The following is a 19,062-nucleotide window of genomic DNA, read 5'->3' as shown; positions in this document are numbered from 1 at the left end:
CTGAGGAAGGACGTGGGCCAGCAGTTTATCCCAGGACACAGAGCAGTTAGGTTTGGGGCCAGCATTCACACCACCAACCCCCATTTCTAATTTCCCCCCAGGCTACACTCCCTGAATGTGATGCCCTTACCTGCTCACTCTTGTCTCTCTCCCACATAAATGGGGCTGCTTTTTCACCAGCTGCTCCACAGACTTTGGACTGGATCCCTGAAGCTTGGAAGAGCCTCAGCTAGACTGTGGCCTATTTTCTGTGTCCTCACAGGTCAGAGGCTAAATGTTAGTTTTTTTTTTCTCTTTTTGAAAGTGGTTCCTGGTTATGTAAGTTGCAAACGTACTCTAATCCCTTTTTCTGGGCAACCGCAGAGTGTCCCTCCTCCATAACATCAGTTCCCACAGGACTGAGATCAGTGTTTTCTGAAGTCCATGGAGAACTTCCAAAGGGAGTGCCTAGAGAATTAACAGGGCCTAGTGGTACCAAGGAGACCTTGATGACTTCCAGCTCCTATTTCCCTTTAGCCCAAGTCTTGGAGGGTTGCTTGTCCCCAGTGATGGAAGCTAGATGGTCTGTGTTATGCAGCACATTGTAGAAGTCAGCTGTTGATTTGTCTCCTGTTAATAGAAATGGGGCCTGGAGCATGGGACTCAGTGAAATTCCTCTCAGATGCTCCCCTGTAGCTCTTAAGCCTGTGCTAAGGATCCTGCTCTTGGCATTCTTCCATTTAGTTTTAGAGAAACACAAAACACTGTATTCATTTAACACACCCATTGCTTCAGAGCTTTCTAAATCTGTAGGACCCAGAAATTCCCACGGAACCAGGAGTAGTGACAGATAAGACCTAGAAGTTAGAGGAGCTGTGGCTGTGCTAACTCTGCAGAGAGAAGTGCAGTGTCGTCAGACTCCATACTGGAGTTTGAAGACAGAGCTGTTCTTCCTTGTGCGCAGATGTTCTCGAGCTGGTGAGAGCCCTGTGCTGATGAGTTATTTAGATAGTACTATTTTTAGCCTTTCTGGTGGGAGAGAGGCCATAGCTTCTTGCTATGAGAAGCAAGAATCTACAGTGCTAGAGTGTGTGTGCATGCGTCCGTCCATTCAGCATCTGCTTTGGTGCTTTGCAGGCCCTGTCCTGTATGCATGGGGCATCATGATGAACATTTTATCGCTACCCTTGAGGAAAGAGAAACGTCTGTACAAGTGAATGTAGTAGAATTCAAGGCTTTTATAGTAAAAACACGGAGAGACCCCTGGGAACAAGCATGAACAAACAGGCTTGACAAAGGGAGTAATGTTTATGATGGTCCTCAAAGGGTGAATAACAGTGGGGGAGGTGGAGGAAGGGAGGAAGATATCTTTAGCAGAGGAACCAGCATGAGCAAGGCCTACTGGCAGGAAAGCTCAGGAAGGATTTAAAATAGGTTAGTGCTGGGCACGGTGGCCCACACCTGTAATCTCAGTATTTGGGGAGGCCAAGGCGGGGAGGATGGCTTGAGCCCAGGAGTTTGATACCAGCCTAGGCAACACAGTGGGACTTCATCTCTACAAACAATACAAAAGTTCATACAAGACTGCAATTGGCCCAAATGTCCTAGCTACCCAGGAGGCTGAGGCCGGAGGATGCTGCAATGAGTAGTCATCTCACCACTGCACTCCCACCTGGGTGACAGAATGAGATCCTGTCTCAAAACAGGTTAATGTGGCTGGAGTGTGGGATGAGATGGTATGCAGGCAGGGGGCAGTGGGGGTGTGCGGGGACCGGGGGCTGCAGGTAGAATGGGGATGTGTCCAGAAAAGTCATTTGGGCCAATTGCGAACAGTCTTGTATGAACTTAATCCTGTAAATGACATGGACATTTTTAAGCAGGGGAATGGTATGGTGCAGGGTGGGGTGTTTTTGTTTTTGAGATGATTCTAGAACAGAATTTCTCAACTGTGGCATTAATGGTATTTGGACTAGATAATTTTTTGTTGTCAAGGGCTATCCTTCATGTTGTGGTATGTTGTTATAGCGGCATCCCTGAGCTCTACCTACTAGATGCCAGTAGTACCCTCTCCCCAACCCTTGTGATAATCAAAAATGTCTGAAGACATTGCCACGTGTCCTCTGGGGACAATTTTGTCCCCTACCCCAGTTGAGAACTGCTCTATAAGCAAGCAGTCTAGAAAATCAGTTGGAGCGGGAACAAATTGGTTTCAGGAAGACCAATTAAGAGTAAATTGCAGCTGGGCACGATAGCTCACACCTGTAGTCCCAGCACTTTGGGAGGCTGAGGCGGGCGGATCACCTCAGGTCAAGAGTTCAAGACTAGCCTGGTAAACATGGTGAAACCTTGTCTCTACTAAAAATACAAAAAAATTAGCCAGATGTAGTGGTGGGCGCCTGTAATCCCAGCTACTCGGGAGGCTGAGGCAGGAGAATTGCTTGAACCCGGGAGGCAGAGGTTGCAGTGAACCGAGATCACGCCCCTGCACTCCAGCCTGGGTGACAGAGTAAGACCCTGTCTCAAAAAAAAAAAAAAAAAAAAAAAGACTAAATTGCAATATTTCAGGTAAGAGATAAAGTCCAGAACTAAGGCAGCAGAGTGGAAATTGAGAGTGGATCCTGAATTTGAGTTTGATGTTGACATTATCTGGTATGTTCTAGGTGCCTGAATAAATGGGGATGAACCAACAGGTCTTGGTGATTGATTGGAACTCTTCAATTAAACTTGAATATTGGGTTGGGCTTGGAGAAGTAGAAGGAGCACTGGCTGGGGAGTCAAGTTCTATTTCTGGGTTCAGTTTTTTTTAGGGATCTGAGCATAGCTAGGTTCCTTAACTTCCTGGATCTCAGTCTTTCATCTGTAAACTGTATCTAAGAATCCCTGTGCTTCCTGTCTCATGGAATTCTAGGAATTACTATTTGCATAAGCCGTTTGAAAACTGCAATTACTCTCTGAACAGTGCCCTTCTAGCGGTACCAGGCTGAGGAGTGAGGGCAATAGGGACGAGCATGCTCAGACATGAGTGTGTGAGAGAGATACTGTGAATAGACAGTGGACAGTGTGTCACATCTAGCTGTAGACTAATGGTCGGTGAGGCTGGACAATACTGAAGACTCGGGGGATGGGATGTTGGGACTTGGAAGGGAAAATTTTGCCAATGTTGTGGTGCTTAACGTCCCTGCCGTGAGTGGTGGAACACTGTCCTGACATGATGCTGTTCTTCATCCTTACGTCAGCGGTGAAAACAGACTCCAGAGCTCAGCGTTAACCCAAATAAGAAGGTTCTCTGTTAAACACAGGCAGATAGTAGATACAGCAGGAGACGGAATGGCCAATAAGGGGTATGTTTTAAACATCCAATGGTTATTATTATTGCTATTTTTTTTTTTTTTTAACCAGGGAACATTGCCCTTTTACCCATTTCCTACTTGCACCCAGGACAGTTTTTGGACTCCATAGATGAGTGTTCTTGGGCTAGGCACTGATCCTCCTGGGAGCCTTGTTTCCCTTACCTGCTAAATAATGATAGAACCTTCTTATTCTGAAAACAAAGCACTAAACTGATTGACTTCTATGGTCTCTCTGATTAGCGAGAGGCCTATGTGTTGAGCCACAAACTTTGATCTTTCCATGGATATATTAAAGGTGGACATTAAAGATGTTGCCATGGGCAAACGTCTTACCGGGAAGCAGGAAGGTGGTTAAATGATAAGTGCAAATGGAGTGTTGAGAGCTTAATTTACTTAACCTACTGATTGGGAAAACCGAGGTCAGGAGAATGTGAATGATATGTCCAATGCTGTTTTGCTATTTGGATACTGAGGGAGGTCTATGTGCCTTGGTAACCTATTGACCAGAGCCATACTTCTTTCACACCAAGACCTAGTTGCCTTTTGCTTGACATCTCCAGCTCCATATTCTCAGTCATCCTGGATAGAATAAATGTGACGTGGCCTGTGTCCAGAACCAGGGTGCTTCCTTTTCTTTCATTCTGTTTCCTTCTATGCATTTCCAGTTTACTTAAGGTGGGACTGCTTGGATCACTTAACTTTGTTGGAGGAGTTTTGGTCAGTCCTTTGTGATGTTCTCCCAGACTCTGATCTATGAGGGCTTGGACCCCAGGAAGGCCTTGGAGCCAGGGCAATGGCAGGGGCCACTGGGGAAAGCTAATGCTGCAGATCTGGGATGTGTCCCTATTTTGACACCTAAGTAGTACTGGAAGGAATACAGTATGACTCAGGCTGTATCCAGAACCTGGATGATTTAACACCTGGTGTGGGTTTCTATTTTAAGAACTGGATGTATACTTGTTAAAATAGGGATGTGCACCTATTTCAGTATCTACCATTAATCTCACATATTTGACAAAAGCTTTATTGGCTACCTAGTATGTAAGGCATCTGTAAGAAAGTGAGAATTTTATTGAGGAATAGGGTTTGCTTATGTTGTCCCAGAGATTCTGAGCTCCTTTGGATTTAAAATATTTCCACTCTAAAAGTGTTGTGTGTGCGTGCATGTGTATATGTGTGTGTGTATATATATGTATGTATGTGTGTGTATATATGTATGTATGTATATGTGTTCTAGAACATGTCTGTGGTATATACTTCGTAAGGAAAACAGCACCAGCAAGACTGGAGTGCTTTTGTGTTGCCTTCCCCATGGGTCACTGTTCTTAATACTAATTGTCTTAGTCCGTTTTTAGTTGCTATAAAGGAATACCTGAGGCTGGGTAGTTGATAGAAGAGGTGTATTTGGCTCATGGTTCTGCAGACTGTACAAGAAGCATGATGCCAGTAAATGCTTCCGGAGAGGGCCCCAGGCTGCTTCCACTCATGGCAGGAGGCAAAGGGGAGCCAGCATTTGTGGAGATCACATGGCAAGAGAGGAAGCAAGAGAAGCAGGGAGGTGCCAGGGTCTTTTTAACAACGGGCTCTCGTGGAAACGAAGAGTGAGAACTCATTGCCTTCCACCCTGAAGGGCATTAATCTATTCATCAGGGGTCTGCACACATGACCAAACATCCCCCATTAGGCCCCATCTCCAATATTGGGGATTGAATTTCAACATGAGATTTGGAGGGGACAAAGATCCAAACTATAGCAGTAGCAATGGTAACTGGGACTCTGAACAACAGCATCTGAGGGCAGCACCGCCCATCGGATGGGTGTGTACATGCTGCTCAGGTTTGGGTTGAAGGAAGGCAGCAGGCAAAGGCTTCTGCTTGTAACCCTTGGGTCCAGCCATAGCTCATCCATGTACAGACAGAACAGGGAATATAACCGATCTTCCCATTTACTTCATAACTCCTCAAATGGTTTTCACAGTGACACCTCTCTTTTTTTTATTATTATACTTTAAGTTTTAGGGTATATGTGCACAATGTGCAGGTTAGTTACATACATATACATGTGCCATGCTGGTGTGCTGCACCCATTAACTCATCATTTAGCATTAGGTATATCTCCTAATGCTATCCCTCCCCCCTCCACCCACCCCACAACAGTCCCCAGAGTGTGATGTTCCCCTTCCTGTGTCCATGCGTTCTCATTGTTCAACTCCCATCTATGACCTCTCTTTTTGTGCAAAGTTTTAGATTGAGAAGATGGGGCACATCTCTCATTTTACCTTTTCTCATTAAGATGAATTCCCCCTTCCATATTCATAGTAGAGTGGATAAAGGGTGCATTTCACGCAACCTCATCTCTCCTTCTGTCTTCCTAAACTGTACTAAGTCTTTTCTTATGAGGAACACAGAGTGTCAGGCCAGTTATCTTTAAAGTTGCAGACACAGTTTTCAACTGGACATGAAAGGACATTTCAGGATGAAGCTGCACCTGAATCTCTCTAAAACACGTTCATTTGGCCTAGAGGAGTTTGAGGTAGCTGTGGTCATTCTAGGGGATCTATGGTTATCTGACAGCTCAATTTGTTTGATATTAACACTAGATAGAGCCCTCCAGAGAATGATTCGTTTCCAAATAGGCAGGCTGTATTATTGATAGTGTCTGCTCAGTAATTCATCTCAGAAGCAGGATGGAAATCAGAGGCAGCTTTTTAAGGTCTTAGGGTAATAGAAATTTAAGCAGCAGATACCCACTTAACTTTCCTAGCTCAAAAGTCACAACTGGTTTATTGGCTGCTACTCAGTGTGTGTGTTGATTTGGGAACATTTTTTCCTTTCTTCTGATATCCTAGAATTTTAGATGGTATTATTGTGCCATTTTGCTAATGTACCCAGGGTGAACATTTCTTCTCTATTCTTAGCATTAAACTTTTCCATTCAACCCTCTGAAACAACAAATTAGCTCCATATTGCCTTATGCAATGAAAAAAGTTGGTAGACCTGGTTGATAATGACATGAAATAATACATGAATAAGGAGGTTTCAAAACTGTATAAGTATTTCTACAGAAGTGTGGTGGGAATGGCAGTTTAGCAACTGGGTGTGATACAAGTACCAAATAAAAGGAATATTCAGGGGCAGAGTTTCAAAAACAGTTTATTTGGGGATAGTGGTAGGACAAATGATGTCCGTGATTTCCTATCATTGTTAGTGCTCGTATGAGGACAAAGGGAAGGGACTGGGGTTATGCACATTGCAAGACTGAACTATCATACTGATAATAATTCTTCCATATACACTCCATCTGTAAATCTGATATTTTTATCATGCAGTTTTGACCATGTCCTTTTCCATGTTTGAAATCCATGTGTAGTTTTCCATTGGCTATAGAATACTTTAAAAAAATCTGTAATGTGACCCCCAAGAACCTACTGGTTCTGGCTTCTGCATCTCTTGCCAGTGTCATTTTGAGCCCCTTTCACCACTGTCCTCTGTCTCCCACCCACACTGGCCCTCTTTCAATTCCTTAGCGAGCCCTCCTCCTTCATGCCCCAGACTTGTCACACAGGTATCCTCTCAGCCTGGAAACCACCTCCTTCCACATCTTGCCCAGCTACCTCCTTATCCATCTAGGATTCAGCTTGAATCATCTCCAGTGAGGCCTTTCCCGATGACCCACAGTGGGTTGGGTCCCCTGTCACATGCTGTGAATGTCGGTGCTGTTGATGCATTTATGACCATTGCAGGAGGTTAGCTGCATGTGGTCTGGGATCCTTGAAGGGCCCTGTGATATGGTTTGGCTCTGTCCCCCAATCCAAATCTCATCTTGAACTGTAATCTCCATATGTCAAGGGAAGGACCTGGTAGGAGGTGATTGGATCATGGGGGCAGTTTTCCCCATGCTGCTTTGCCTACAGTGAGTGAGTTATCATGAGATCTGATGGTTGTATAAGTGGCAGTTTCCCCTGCACTTTTTCTTTTCCTGCCACCTTGTGAAGAAGGTGCTTGTTGCTTCTTTGCCTTCTGCCATGATTGTAAGTTTCCTGAGGCCTCCCCATCCATGCAGAACTGAGTGAATGAAACCTCTTTCCTTTATAAGTTACCCAGGCTCTGGTATTTCTTTATAGCAGTGTGAAAACAGACTAAGACATCATGTCTCCTCTTCACTGTGCCCAGCACCTTGCACAGTGCCTGGCTGTTGTGCAGAGGTCTTCAGTAAATACTTGTAGAGGATTAGGTGAACTGGAGTCCATGCTCCAGTCTGTAAGCCTTGGTAGCCTATTAGGGACATATAGGAGTTGAATGTTTATTGAACAGCTTCAAAGATAGGTGTTTGACTAATTGGAAATGCGTGGGGGAGACTGACATGCTCCCGTGGAAGGAAAATTGAGAGCTCGCTTGAGTTCCAGATGCAAGTATGTGAGGTGTGTAAGTTCTGAGATAGGTCATCTCTTGAAGACAGAGTAAGGACAAACCAACTAATGCACCCAAATACAAGGTGCAATTTCCCCCAGGTTATTTCTTAAGAAATAGTGGTGCTCCTGTGCTTTCTCTTAATTATTTTGGTCAATGAAGTGGTTTGCAGAAGAGAATTTAGCCTAAAATAACTTCAGTCAGTGCTTGCTTTGGTTGCTTAGAGAAGTCAAGTAATGGAACAGGTTTTTAAAAAGAAAAAGGAAGCAAACTTAGACTGCATAAATATTTATAGGGCCATGACCTTTCAATAAGTGTTATGGTGATCATAAACTGTTAAGGTTGTTTCTCTGGAGAAAGCAATATACTGGTCTTTTATAGAGATGAGAATGTAAATCCACTGGATGAAGAGGAAAACAACTATCCTGTGATAGAATCAGATATGGATTTTAAAAGTTGGATTATGTCAATGAGCTTTGAAAATGAAGGTGGTATGCTCTGGAAAACTATCTTAAGTGACTTAAAGATTTTTAATATGATAGTAGATTGCTTAATTCATATACTTGATTGCTCTGTTTAGGGAGCTTTGACAGTCTAAGGAGCTGAATTATGGAAGTAGGATTTTAACAGTTTTAGCTACTTGATTGGATCCGGACATATCCTTTAGCTGCATGATATGCACTGGCTTTGAGGAAATCTTTTTTAGCTTTTTTGGCAAGCAGGTTAATGGATTCAGCATTGCAGCCTTAAAAAGCCGACTTACTGTGGACACATCCCTTTTTAAATGGGAGCTTTCAGTGATCTTTCATCTTAGGCCATTAGGTCATTCACAGTCTCCAAAGAATGTTCCCTTGTGCTCAATTCAGACTCAGAGATTTACAATCCAAGTTCATTGAAAGTGGACATGCAGAAGGTACTAAACTGATATGTCTGTTGTCCAAGTAGATTGTGGGAAGTCTTGAAGTGAGAGCATCACCGCATTGTTTGATAGGTATTTCTAAGCCTCTGCTATCACTGCTTCCCTCACCAACAAGTATACTACTGGTATAAACCAGCTGGATAAAATGACTCAGCAGTGTTCCTCGTACACCAAACGCTTCCCATCTTGTCAATTCATCACTTGAGGATGCACTGCTTACTCTGTTAACTACATTTGTAGGGCAGTAAACAGGTAAATTTTGCCTTCATCAGCCACATGGAGACTTGATTCCTTATTAGCTTCAAATACAGATATAGAATGTGTGATAAATGGAATTGTGACTGACACAATGAGATATCACAGAAAGTTGACTTTCTTCTCAAGAGACTGGGTTGAGATGATACGATACCATAGCATGTGGATTTGCCTTTTGGTTATAATTGACTTTTGTTTCATTTAAATGGTAGGAAATGTTGAATGTTGTTATAATTGTGCTATGTGACTATGCAGTTACCACATCAGAGTGACTGTTTCTTCTCTGCTTTTTTCTCCTCTCCCCCCAGGTTACTCAGTGGCTCTCTGCTGTCCCCGTCTGTGTGTATTATGTTATAGTTCTTTCTCCTGGTGGTCTGCATACACTGGTTCTCTGTCATTTAAGAGAAAACAGCAGCAAGATAGGGAGGCATCTGGGTGGGACTTGGGAGTCTACCTAATTGGCTCAGAAATCATACCTGAATTTTTAGTTACTTAGGTGGCTCTGGACAAACAGGATATTTACATGTAATTCCTTGTGGCTCTAAATTACAGGGAACTTTCCAGTGGAAAGCATTTGGGGAAAGGGGAAGGTTATTACTGGTTCAGGAAGCCTTTAATGGAAATGAGTAAACGGAAACTCAGAAGCATGGCTTGCCGCTGGGGGAGGAGGAGTTAACTCGAGAAATAATCTGGAAGCACTGAGCTTCTCTGTTCCCATGACACTTTATATGCACATCGTTCTGTTGGGATTATTTGGCTGGCTGTGCTCTCCTAGAGGGAGTCCTCTCTGGTTTTATTCACTCCCAGGGCCTGAGTCCTGCCATAGTAAGAACTACTAAGTACTTAAAATGTGCCAGATACTGGGCCAAATATTTCATATACATTATTTAATCCTAACAACAACCCTGGTGCAGAAGACATTTCCACCAGATGATGAATACCTTCTGAGGAAGCCGAGGCTTAGAAGTGTAGACCCTTACCTGATGATGGGAGTGGGGACCAGCACCCTATATCTGAATCTTCACCTCCTTGCTCTTCTGTCTCCCATAGTGGGAGCCCAGCCCAATAAATATGAAGGGAAGATGACCAACAGCACACCAGTGGGAATGTTCTTGATTTGGGCTCCCCAAATTTGCAGGACTAATCATCACCACTGGGTTCAGGATGCGGTGTCTGGGCCCATGAACACTCCTTCAGACAGCAGTACCTGTAGAAATGATTGTGAGAAGTTCTACTGGGAGGGAGTGCAGGGCTTAGTCTTTATCTTCTAAATTCTTACCTTGCAAAAGAGTGGAGTGTGACCCACTTTATGCAAGCACAGTTAGGTAAGGTGTTTTCATAGTTCCTACAACACAGCAGTATCCTTCCAGGTACCAAGCCACTTGGGAAACTGCTGTTTTGCTGGTGTTAAATGAAACTATTAGTTTAGAAATGTTTTTTCTTCCTTCTTTCTTCTGAACAGACCAGTGTTCCTGTTCTTGGTCCCCTAATCACAGGAATGGACAGGGAGTTTATACTGCCAGCTATCAAGTTAGGCTGTGGGATCCCTTGTCCATTCCCAGGGGACTCTGCCCAGACTGCCCTGCTTCCGGTCAAGGCTTTATTGCAACTGAAACTTCAGCCTGTCTGATGCTTAATGCTGAAACTACCTGTGGCTTAACTTGGCGTGTCGTTGTTAATGGGCATTTGTACATTTTTTGTGTGTGTGTAATTACAAAGCACTTTACCTGTATAAGATACATACTCAGCAGGACTCTGGGCTGCTGTAAGCAAATCAATATTTCTCCAGGAGTGGGTTAGACAGTGGAGGACTTAGAGTCTGAGATCTTTTCTCCAGGCCTGCTTTTGACTAAGCTCTTGGCAACTTGCGCAAATTGTTCAGTACTTTTAACCCTCAGGTTTCTCCTGTATAAAAGAGGATTGATAACCCTGCTCATCCTAATTCAGTTTTGAAACTAAGTTGAAATGACTCAAATACTTAAGATTAGTTATGTTAGTAGGAGGGGATGGAAGTAGCATTATTATTAATTCCAGGGAGTTCAGATTTCAAATGTCCCTGTTCGCTTCTCCCTGAAGGTCCACCTTGGCTCCTGAGGTTCACTCTGAGATAGGAGTTTTAATTCTGACAGTGCATTCATCACTTGGGAAGTTTTTAAAAAATACAGTGTTTGGGCCCTACCCCCAGAGATTTAACTATTCAAGTATGGGATATGGGTGTTAGTGGTTTTGTTTTTTAAAGATCTGAAGATCTGCAGATAATTCTTATATGCCAGCCAGCATTGAGAATCACTTCTCTCAGGTTTTTGGAGTAGAAGTAGGTATTTATTTTTAAGGTAAGACATGGCTACCTATGTATTATGACCTACAGGACATCTAAAGGATCCCAGTAACATGGACCGCTTTAGGTTTCTTATTTTCCTTTTCTAATTTTCTAGTTCTATCCAAAATCCCATCAGGATTTCTCGACAAAACTGTATAGTAGTATCACCATCATCATCATCATTGCCTAATACTTATGTGCTGTGATAGTGGGCTCTCATTTAATTCTTAAAACACTTCACGAGGTAGACAGAACTTTTACCTGTTGTTCAGCTAAGGAAACTGAGGCTCAGACCCATTCATCAACTTACACAAGCTAATAAATCGCGGTTAGAATTCCTCCCCAAAGCTGTTTGACTCTGGAGCCCACACACTTGACCACAGTGCTACAGCCTGATAATTTATATACATGTGTAAATGCTGTGCTCTTCTGGACATTGTATTTACATTTTAGCTGGGGCTTTTTGGGAAAGAGTTCTTTAGCTCTGGGGAAATAATCTGCAGGCTGGAGTTTAATGTTTAACCACAGACTGGTAGCGAGAGGCCTGTAGCACATGAGGGTCTGTGATACCCTTCAAATCTGTTACCCAGTCAGCCACATGGAATTACATTTTCAAACTTGCTTGCATATTAATTCATCTGGGGAGCTTCAGAAAACACTACCTGGTTCCCACCCCCAGAGGTTGATAAAAGTAGGATGGGGTGTTGCCTGGCATGGGAATTTGTGAAAGCTCCCTAGGTGGTTCTAATGTGTAGTCAGGATTGAGGCTCTTGTCATAGATGGCCACTCCCTCCAGCTGCGTATATAGGAGAACAGCTGCTGGAGCTGGCCCTGCAGTGGAATAAAGGAACAGGGGGTTGGAGAATAGCTTGGTACTAATGCATTTACATTTGATGTAGGCATCTGCCTTCTCTAGGAAATATGTGGGGCTCTTTTCAAAAGATCTTTCCAAAAATCACAAGCTATTCTTTGATAATTGGGTCAGACTTGGCATTTTATTTACTTTGATATGATGGAATTAAGTGTTATTAAAATAGGGACAAATTGAGTGGCATGGTAATTGGGTTGTATGAGTGAGTTTGTCTTATAGTCTGTTGGCTTACAGTAAATCTGGTAGTGGTCATATTTGTTTGAAGACATTCCTTGAAGGTGAGAAAAAATTAAGAGGCAACACAGATCCTTGGTTCTAGAGAGTTTGTCTGGCTCATAAAATAATGGCTTTCTGTGAAAATATTTTACTGCTTTTTCATAAACTAGTAATGCGAACCGATGCCAGAAGAGAGCATGTACAAGATACTGTTTGCATTCTCTACAACCAGAACAGTGTGTGTGTGTTTAAACTGAGAAAAAATTTACATAATATAAAACTAACCATTTTAAAGTGAACAATTTGGCACTTAGTACATTCAGTGTTCTGCAACCACCATCTCTGTCTGGTTACCAAAACACTTTCATCACTCCAAAAAGAAACCCTTCCCCTCTGAATCCTTTCCATCTCCAAACCTCAGATCATGTCTGCCTTCCTCAAGTCTTTCCCAGCTACTGTGGTCTTCTCTCTCCCTTCTTAGTTCATGTGTCTGTTTCTTGGCCATATATTTTGTACTCATCATATACTGCTTTGTACTTGATTACAGAAGCAATGTGTCTCACAAAGCCAGCATGTAAGGCAAAATTTGATTATGGTTAAAATTACCCTTGGAAGATCTATAAATTTCTCATTATATGCAGTATGGATGACATTGGGTAAACAGCCCTGCTTAGTAATTTATAGACACTTTAAGCTGAGAATCCTTAAAGTAAGATAAAAGTGAGGAGGCAGAGCGGGGAGGTGGCAGCTGGCAGCTGTGAACCATCCTGCATGGAACAGGGGGTTCACTTCATTCTGATTTAACAATGAACTGCTGTAATCTCAATGCGTGTCCACGTGTCTTTATTGTGGAGATTGACTGGACACATATCTTGTGCCCAATATTTACTAGATATGCATCTAAAGCTTGCTTGATCAGATCTGCATATTCAAAATCCTTTTAAACATCATGCAAGAATTTGGCTACCAACTTTCTCTCTTCCAAAGTCGGCATTAACTTGTTTCCCCCTCTCTCCCTGTCTTCCTTCTCTCCACTGGATAGATGTTACTATCCTTAGGAGTTGGTCACATCACCCCATTAGGGCATATTTTTATGTGTGTTATCGACCCGACTTAGATATACATCCCTTAGGTTCAGGAGCTACATCTCCATGTTCATACTTGGTTACATGGTACTTATCACAATGTGTTTTAGGTATAAACCAGGTGCCCCATGAATGCACATTCTCTGTTAACTGATTCCTATACTCAGCCTGAACATTTAGTGAGCATCTGTTCCGTGCCAGGATGTGCTAGATCCTAGGGATACAAAGATGCCCAACGGTATATATGGAAGATCTTGCTGTAATGAGATGAAACTGATGTGAAAGAAATGACTGCAAAACCAAAAGGAAAGCTAATCATAGAAGAATTCATAGTGGCAGCTTATGGTTGGGTATGGCTAAACTCTATGGGGAACAGGGAAGGAAGTGATCAGTGAGGAGATGGTGCTGGAAGTTGGACCCTGCCCACATGGACAAGTGAGGAAGGGCACTGTGGCCTGAGGAAATAGTAAGTACAGGGACAGAGGTTGGCGTGCTTTCCTGTAAAGGATCAGATAGTAAACATTTTACTATGTGTTTTTTTTTTTTCTCTGAGACAGAGTCTTGCTCTGTCACCCAGGCTAGAGTGCAGTGGTACAATCTCTGCTTACTGCAACCTCCGCCTCCCGGACTCAAGCAATTCTCCTGCCTCAGCCTCCTAGGTAGCTGGGATTACAGGCACCCACCACCATGCCTGGCTAATTTTTGTAATTTTAATAGAGACAGGGTTTTACCATGTTGGCCAGGCTGGTTTCGAACTCCTGACCTCAAATGATCCCCCTACTTCAGCCTCCCAAAGTGCTGGGATTACAGGTGTGAGCCACTGTGCCCAGCCTACTATGTTTTTAAAATGGCTTTGAACCATAGGGTCTCTGTCATTACTTTTTGTTTTTTGAGACAGAGTCTCATTTTGTTGTCCAGGATGGAGTGCAGTGGCACAATCGTAGCTCACTGTAACCTTGAGCTTCTGGGCTCCAGGGACCCTCATGCCTCAGTCTCCTGAATAGCTAGGACTACAAGCATGCACCACCACATCTGGCTAATTTTTTTTTTTTTAAGTTTTGTAGAGACAGGGTCTTGCTATGTTGCCCAGGCCAGTCTCAAACTCCTATCCTCAGCTCCCAAAGTGCTGGAATGATAGGCATGAGCCACTGCACCTGGCCTTCAATTCTAGCATTAAAATGTGAAAGTATTAAATAGATAATACATCAATGAATGAATGAATGTGGCTGTGTTCCCAGGAAACTTGATTTATGGACATCAGAATTTGACTTTCATGTGATTTTTTCATGTTAAGTGAATATCCTTCTTTTGAGCTTTTTTCAACCATTCTTAACTCATGGGCTGTAGAAAAACAGGCAACACAGGCAGTGTGCTAGATTTGTCCCATAGCTATAGTTTGCTGACATATTCTCAAAGGCAGGGGAGAGTGAGATGATGTTGTGGGAATGGAAGAGTAAGTAGTTAGTATGAGGATTCTGATGCAGTGAATCTGGGGGAAGCTGAAATTCTGTGCTTCTAACCTGCTCCTAGGTGATGACGATGCTGAGGTCCTCACCTGGAGGAGCAAGGAGCTAAAGTACCATTGGGGTCCCACTGTGCCCCTTATGTTGTGATAGGTTTTGTGGGTATGGGACAATATGAGAAGCCAATTGTATGCCTACCAGGTGCCCTCAGTCTCTTTAGAGAGGAGAGATTTATATAACTAGAAAAGTACATGAACTCCCCTAGAATAAAAGTTGAGATCAAGCCAGGCAATGAGATTCTTCAGTGCTGGATGCAACTAACCACCCCACAAGTGGCATATGGGCCACAGGGTGATGGCCAGCCAGAGTCCTTGGCTGAGCTGGGACTGGGCTCCCTGGCTTCCAGGATCTATACAACATCACCTCCGTTCGGTTCCTGTTGGGATTTTCCTGTTCCTTTCTGGTTATTCCTCATTCTGTTATCTTGAGCCGTTCCTGGCATGATTTACATGGAGTGGAGACTTTGCTTTAGGTAAAAATTTCTTGGGTGTGCTGGCTGAAGGGGGAGTCCCAGGAGTGGAACTCAGTGACAAGAGAGAGCTGTGGTGAGGCTGAAGGATGGACACTCACCTGAAGCTTAGGGACAGGAGCTTAAAGGTCATCACAGCTGGATGGATGGGATGGTGGACTTAAACAATAGTGGAGAAAGTGAGGACACCTGGGGGTAGAAGAAATGTTGACAGTTAAGGTCAGCATATGCTCAGAAGGTTTTCTCTGGAGGTACCTCAGAACATTCCTTATATTACTCTGGAGCTCTCAGATGCAATAAAGCTCTTTGTTATTTTAAAGCTCTATATTATTTTACTATAAAGATATGATAATATCTTGCCATAAGGCAGCAGGCTTAAGAAGCAGGGAGAAGGTTAAGATTCTGTGAATTTGTTTCTTAGTTAATGAAACAGATGACTTTGGCTTGTACCCTGAGTTGGGATGTCAAGGATGCAAAGTGGTCGATGTTTGCTTCCTCATTGACTGGTATTCTGATTCTATTGCCTTACAACTTTCACTGTTCCTTAGTGAATTAGAGACAAGTGTAGGAGGAGTCAGGATCTTGCTTTCAAAAAAAAAAAAAAAAAAAAAAAAAAAAAAAAAAAAAAAAAGCCTCTGATTACCTGGAGGAAAACACTGCTTTGAAAAAAAAGTCAGGACCAAAGTAAAGCCAGCTGGCTGCATGTGCACAGGTGACAGACTGGCCCAGGGTCTGTGCTCAGCTGTCACTCCAGGAGTGAAGTGGATGATGCTGACCCAAGCACATGTTCTGGTTGAGCTTTTGGTCAAAAGAACCATTTGTTTCAGGTTTCCTGATAATATTCTGTGGCCAGGAAGCCAGATATATGTGTGTGCACTGACAGCTTCTACAGAAAATAGGCCCTGTGGAAGTTGTCTACCTATGAGAGGAAAATGCAGAAATTGTTCTGACAGCTGTGCAGTGGGATCCCAGGAGATCCAGATGCTGCCATTCTGCACTCGTTAGTGTCTCTGGGAGCTTTTATGTCACCTCAGATCCTGACTGAGTTGGTCTGAGGTACAGCCAAGCATTGATATTTTCCAGGCTCCCCAGGTGATTCTGACTGCAAGTAGGGCTGGGAACCCCCTAGTCATGTTGAGAATGTGCCGGGCAAGTCACTGACAGTTAATCCTCTATCACTACTTTACCAAGGGCTGTGTTCTTTCCTGCCAGAACTTGGCCCCATTCAATGACTTTGTCTGCAAATCAGGATAGCTACTTGGGGGAAGGTGAGTGAAAGTTTTGGGTTTATGGCTTAAAGAATGGACAAATAGGCCCGGCATAGTGGTTCCTGTCTGTCATCCCAACACTTTGGTAGGCTGAGACGGGAGGATCACAGGAGTTGGAGGCTGCAGTGACCTGTGATCACACCACTGCATGCTAGCCTGGGTAACAGAGTGAGACCCCATCTGAAAAAAAGAAAAAGAGTAGACAGATAAATTGAGGTGGCTGACAACTAGAGGATACTTAAATACACTTTCCATTTGCTGACCACTTTCTTTCACTTCTGCAGGAAAATGACTTTGTCTCTGAATGCAGAATATCAGCAGAAATTCCCAAGCTTTGAACATTTGCTATACTGTCTTGGCTTTTCCCTGTGTTGTTTTGTTTGTAGCCTGCTAAATAACTCCCTCTGACATCGCTATTTTGTAATACCCTTTGAGTAATGGTGCAATATCTAGTGTATATAAACAAATGCAGGCTCAGCAGTCTCTTGGGTAGAATTTTAATTTCATTGATCTGCAACATTCTTTTAACATCTAAAAGGTGCCCTCTGCTACCAGTCCTGTGAGTTGTTCCCCTGTTATCATGATATCGGATCACGTTGTGTCCTGAAATGAGAAGGTGGGGAGATGTGTGCAGATAGCTTTAGAAGTTCTCCTGGTGGGCACTTTCTAGGTAGTGACACACATTTAGAAATCTGAGAGCTTTGTTCTGTATCTAAGTTTCTTCTGTTTTAATCTTTCAGTGCACAAGGGTCTGGATCCCTGACCCTGATGAGGTATGGCGCTCAGCTGAGTTAACCAAGGACTACAAAGATGGAGACAAGAGCCTGCAGCTCAGACTGGAGGATGAAACGGTAACAGCCAGTCTGGGGTGGGGGTTGGGGGGTTTTGGGGGGTGGCGGGGAGCTCAGGTGTGCAAGGAACAGGAGTAGATAGTACATTGTGGGCTGGAGTTTTCCCTGGACATTGGAGCTCCTGAGCCCTTGGATTCTTTCTTGTTGCTATTGATGTATGTGAAAGTGCTAAGCCAGGAAGCTGCTCTATGGATGTCACACAAAAAATAAGTGTTTATTGGGGTTAGCAGCTGAGAGATCATTGGTGGTCAAGGCAGGTATCTTCTCAGTGGAGTGGAGGGAACAGGAGGTTGAGACCTCACTGGGAAGTGAGGGAGAGGAGCTGCTACAAGAGTTCCTGCAGGGCACAGTGGTTGGAGCCAGCCTGCCTGGGTTGGGATCCTGGCTCAGCCATCACTAGTTTTGTGACCTTATATCAGTTCGCAATCTTTCTGTGCCTGTTACTTCATCTATAAAATGGGAGTGCTAGTTTATCTAGGGCTGTTTTGAGAATAAGATGGGTTAATATGTGGCAAGTACTTAAAATAGTGCCTGGCACATAAGTGCTCCCTATGTGTTAGCTGCTGTAGTGAGCATTTTTTATTTTTTGACCTTTAGGCTGTTTCTTTCAAGTGGAAGACAAGGTAGTAACTGTGAAATTCTATTCCTCCTAAAAAGTCTGATTTAGTTTCCCTTCTCATGAGCCTTTTGTGACCACTGCCTCTGCAACTGGTGCATTTCACAAATAATGGATGCTCACCCTATATGCTGTGCCAGGTCCCAGGGGGCAGAGGGTAAATGGTTGTGGCCCTGCTGTTTCAGATAGCTCAGTGCTAAAGGGGGGCAGTGAACATGAACACAAAAGTGAGACAAAGTATTACCATAAATGGCAGTAGGCATGGAATTGAGTGCATGAGGTATAGGAGAGAAAAGGAACCCACTCTTTTTATTTTTAAAGAGATGGGATCTTGCTGTGTTGCCCAGGAGGGCCTGAAACTCCTGGGCTCAAGTGATCCTCTTCCTGCCTCAGCCTCTGGAGTAGCTGGGACTCCTCTTGAGGAGAGGGGGTTTTGGGAAGGAGCTGGCCATGGAAGATTCAGGGGTGTGGTGACCAAGAGTAGGGTGTCCCAGGCAGGAACTGTGTGTGCCAAAGCCCTGAGACCTTCTTGTGTTCCAGGAAAGGGAAGGAGGCCAGTGCATCTGGGAGCTGTCAGGGAAGGAGACTGTTGGGTGGCTTCAGACTGAGGATGCAGGCAGAGGTAGTTCATGCAGGCTTTACAGTGGGGGAGACGACTGGGGGAAAAATAGGTTTGGAACAAAATGGTTGGTAACAAATTAAGAGTTGGCTTTGGGATGGATTGAGTTTGGGCTGCAGAACAGACATTGCTTGGAGAAAAGGTTCGGGTTGGAAAGACTCTTTCCTCTCTGAATGGCAACAGCACTAAAAGTGTGTACCATATCCTCTGTCCTTTGATCATTTCCTGCCTATTCTTGGTCTTGTCTCCTTTTCTAGATGGTTGGTGATTAATTTGTTGATTGAACATCCTACCACTAACTTCTGTTTTGTA

The 19,062-nt window shown here is 43.7% G+C and overlaps 1 protein-coding gene across 3 annotated transcripts in view; it reads left to right on the top strand.

Annotated features, from left to right (window-relative positions):
- MYO5B (myosin VB) overlaps positions 1–19,062 on the top strand; it is a 367,801-nt gene that overhangs the window by 121,804 nt on the left and 226,935 nt on the right. For all 3 annotated transcript variants that reach the window (XM_054460695.2, XM_054460694.2, XM_063653662.1), the window contains exon 2: positions 17,405–17,515. In XM_054460695.2, the coding sequence (XP_054316670.2) occupies positions 17,405–17,515 (111 nt within the window). The remainder of the gene's footprint in view (positions 1–17,404; positions 17,516–19,062) is intronic.

This window comes from Pongo pygmaeus, chromosome 17 (assembly GCF_028885625.2).
Source record: "Pongo pygmaeus isolate AG05252 chromosome 17, NHGRI_mPonPyg2-v2.0_pri, whole genome shotgun sequence".
NCBI classification, from domain to species: Eukaryota; Metazoa; Chordata; class Mammalia; order Primates; family Hominidae; genus Pongo; species Pongo pygmaeus.
The sequence above is the reverse complement of the archived record's forward strand: the minus strand, read 5'-3'. Positions and strand labels throughout refer to the sequence as shown.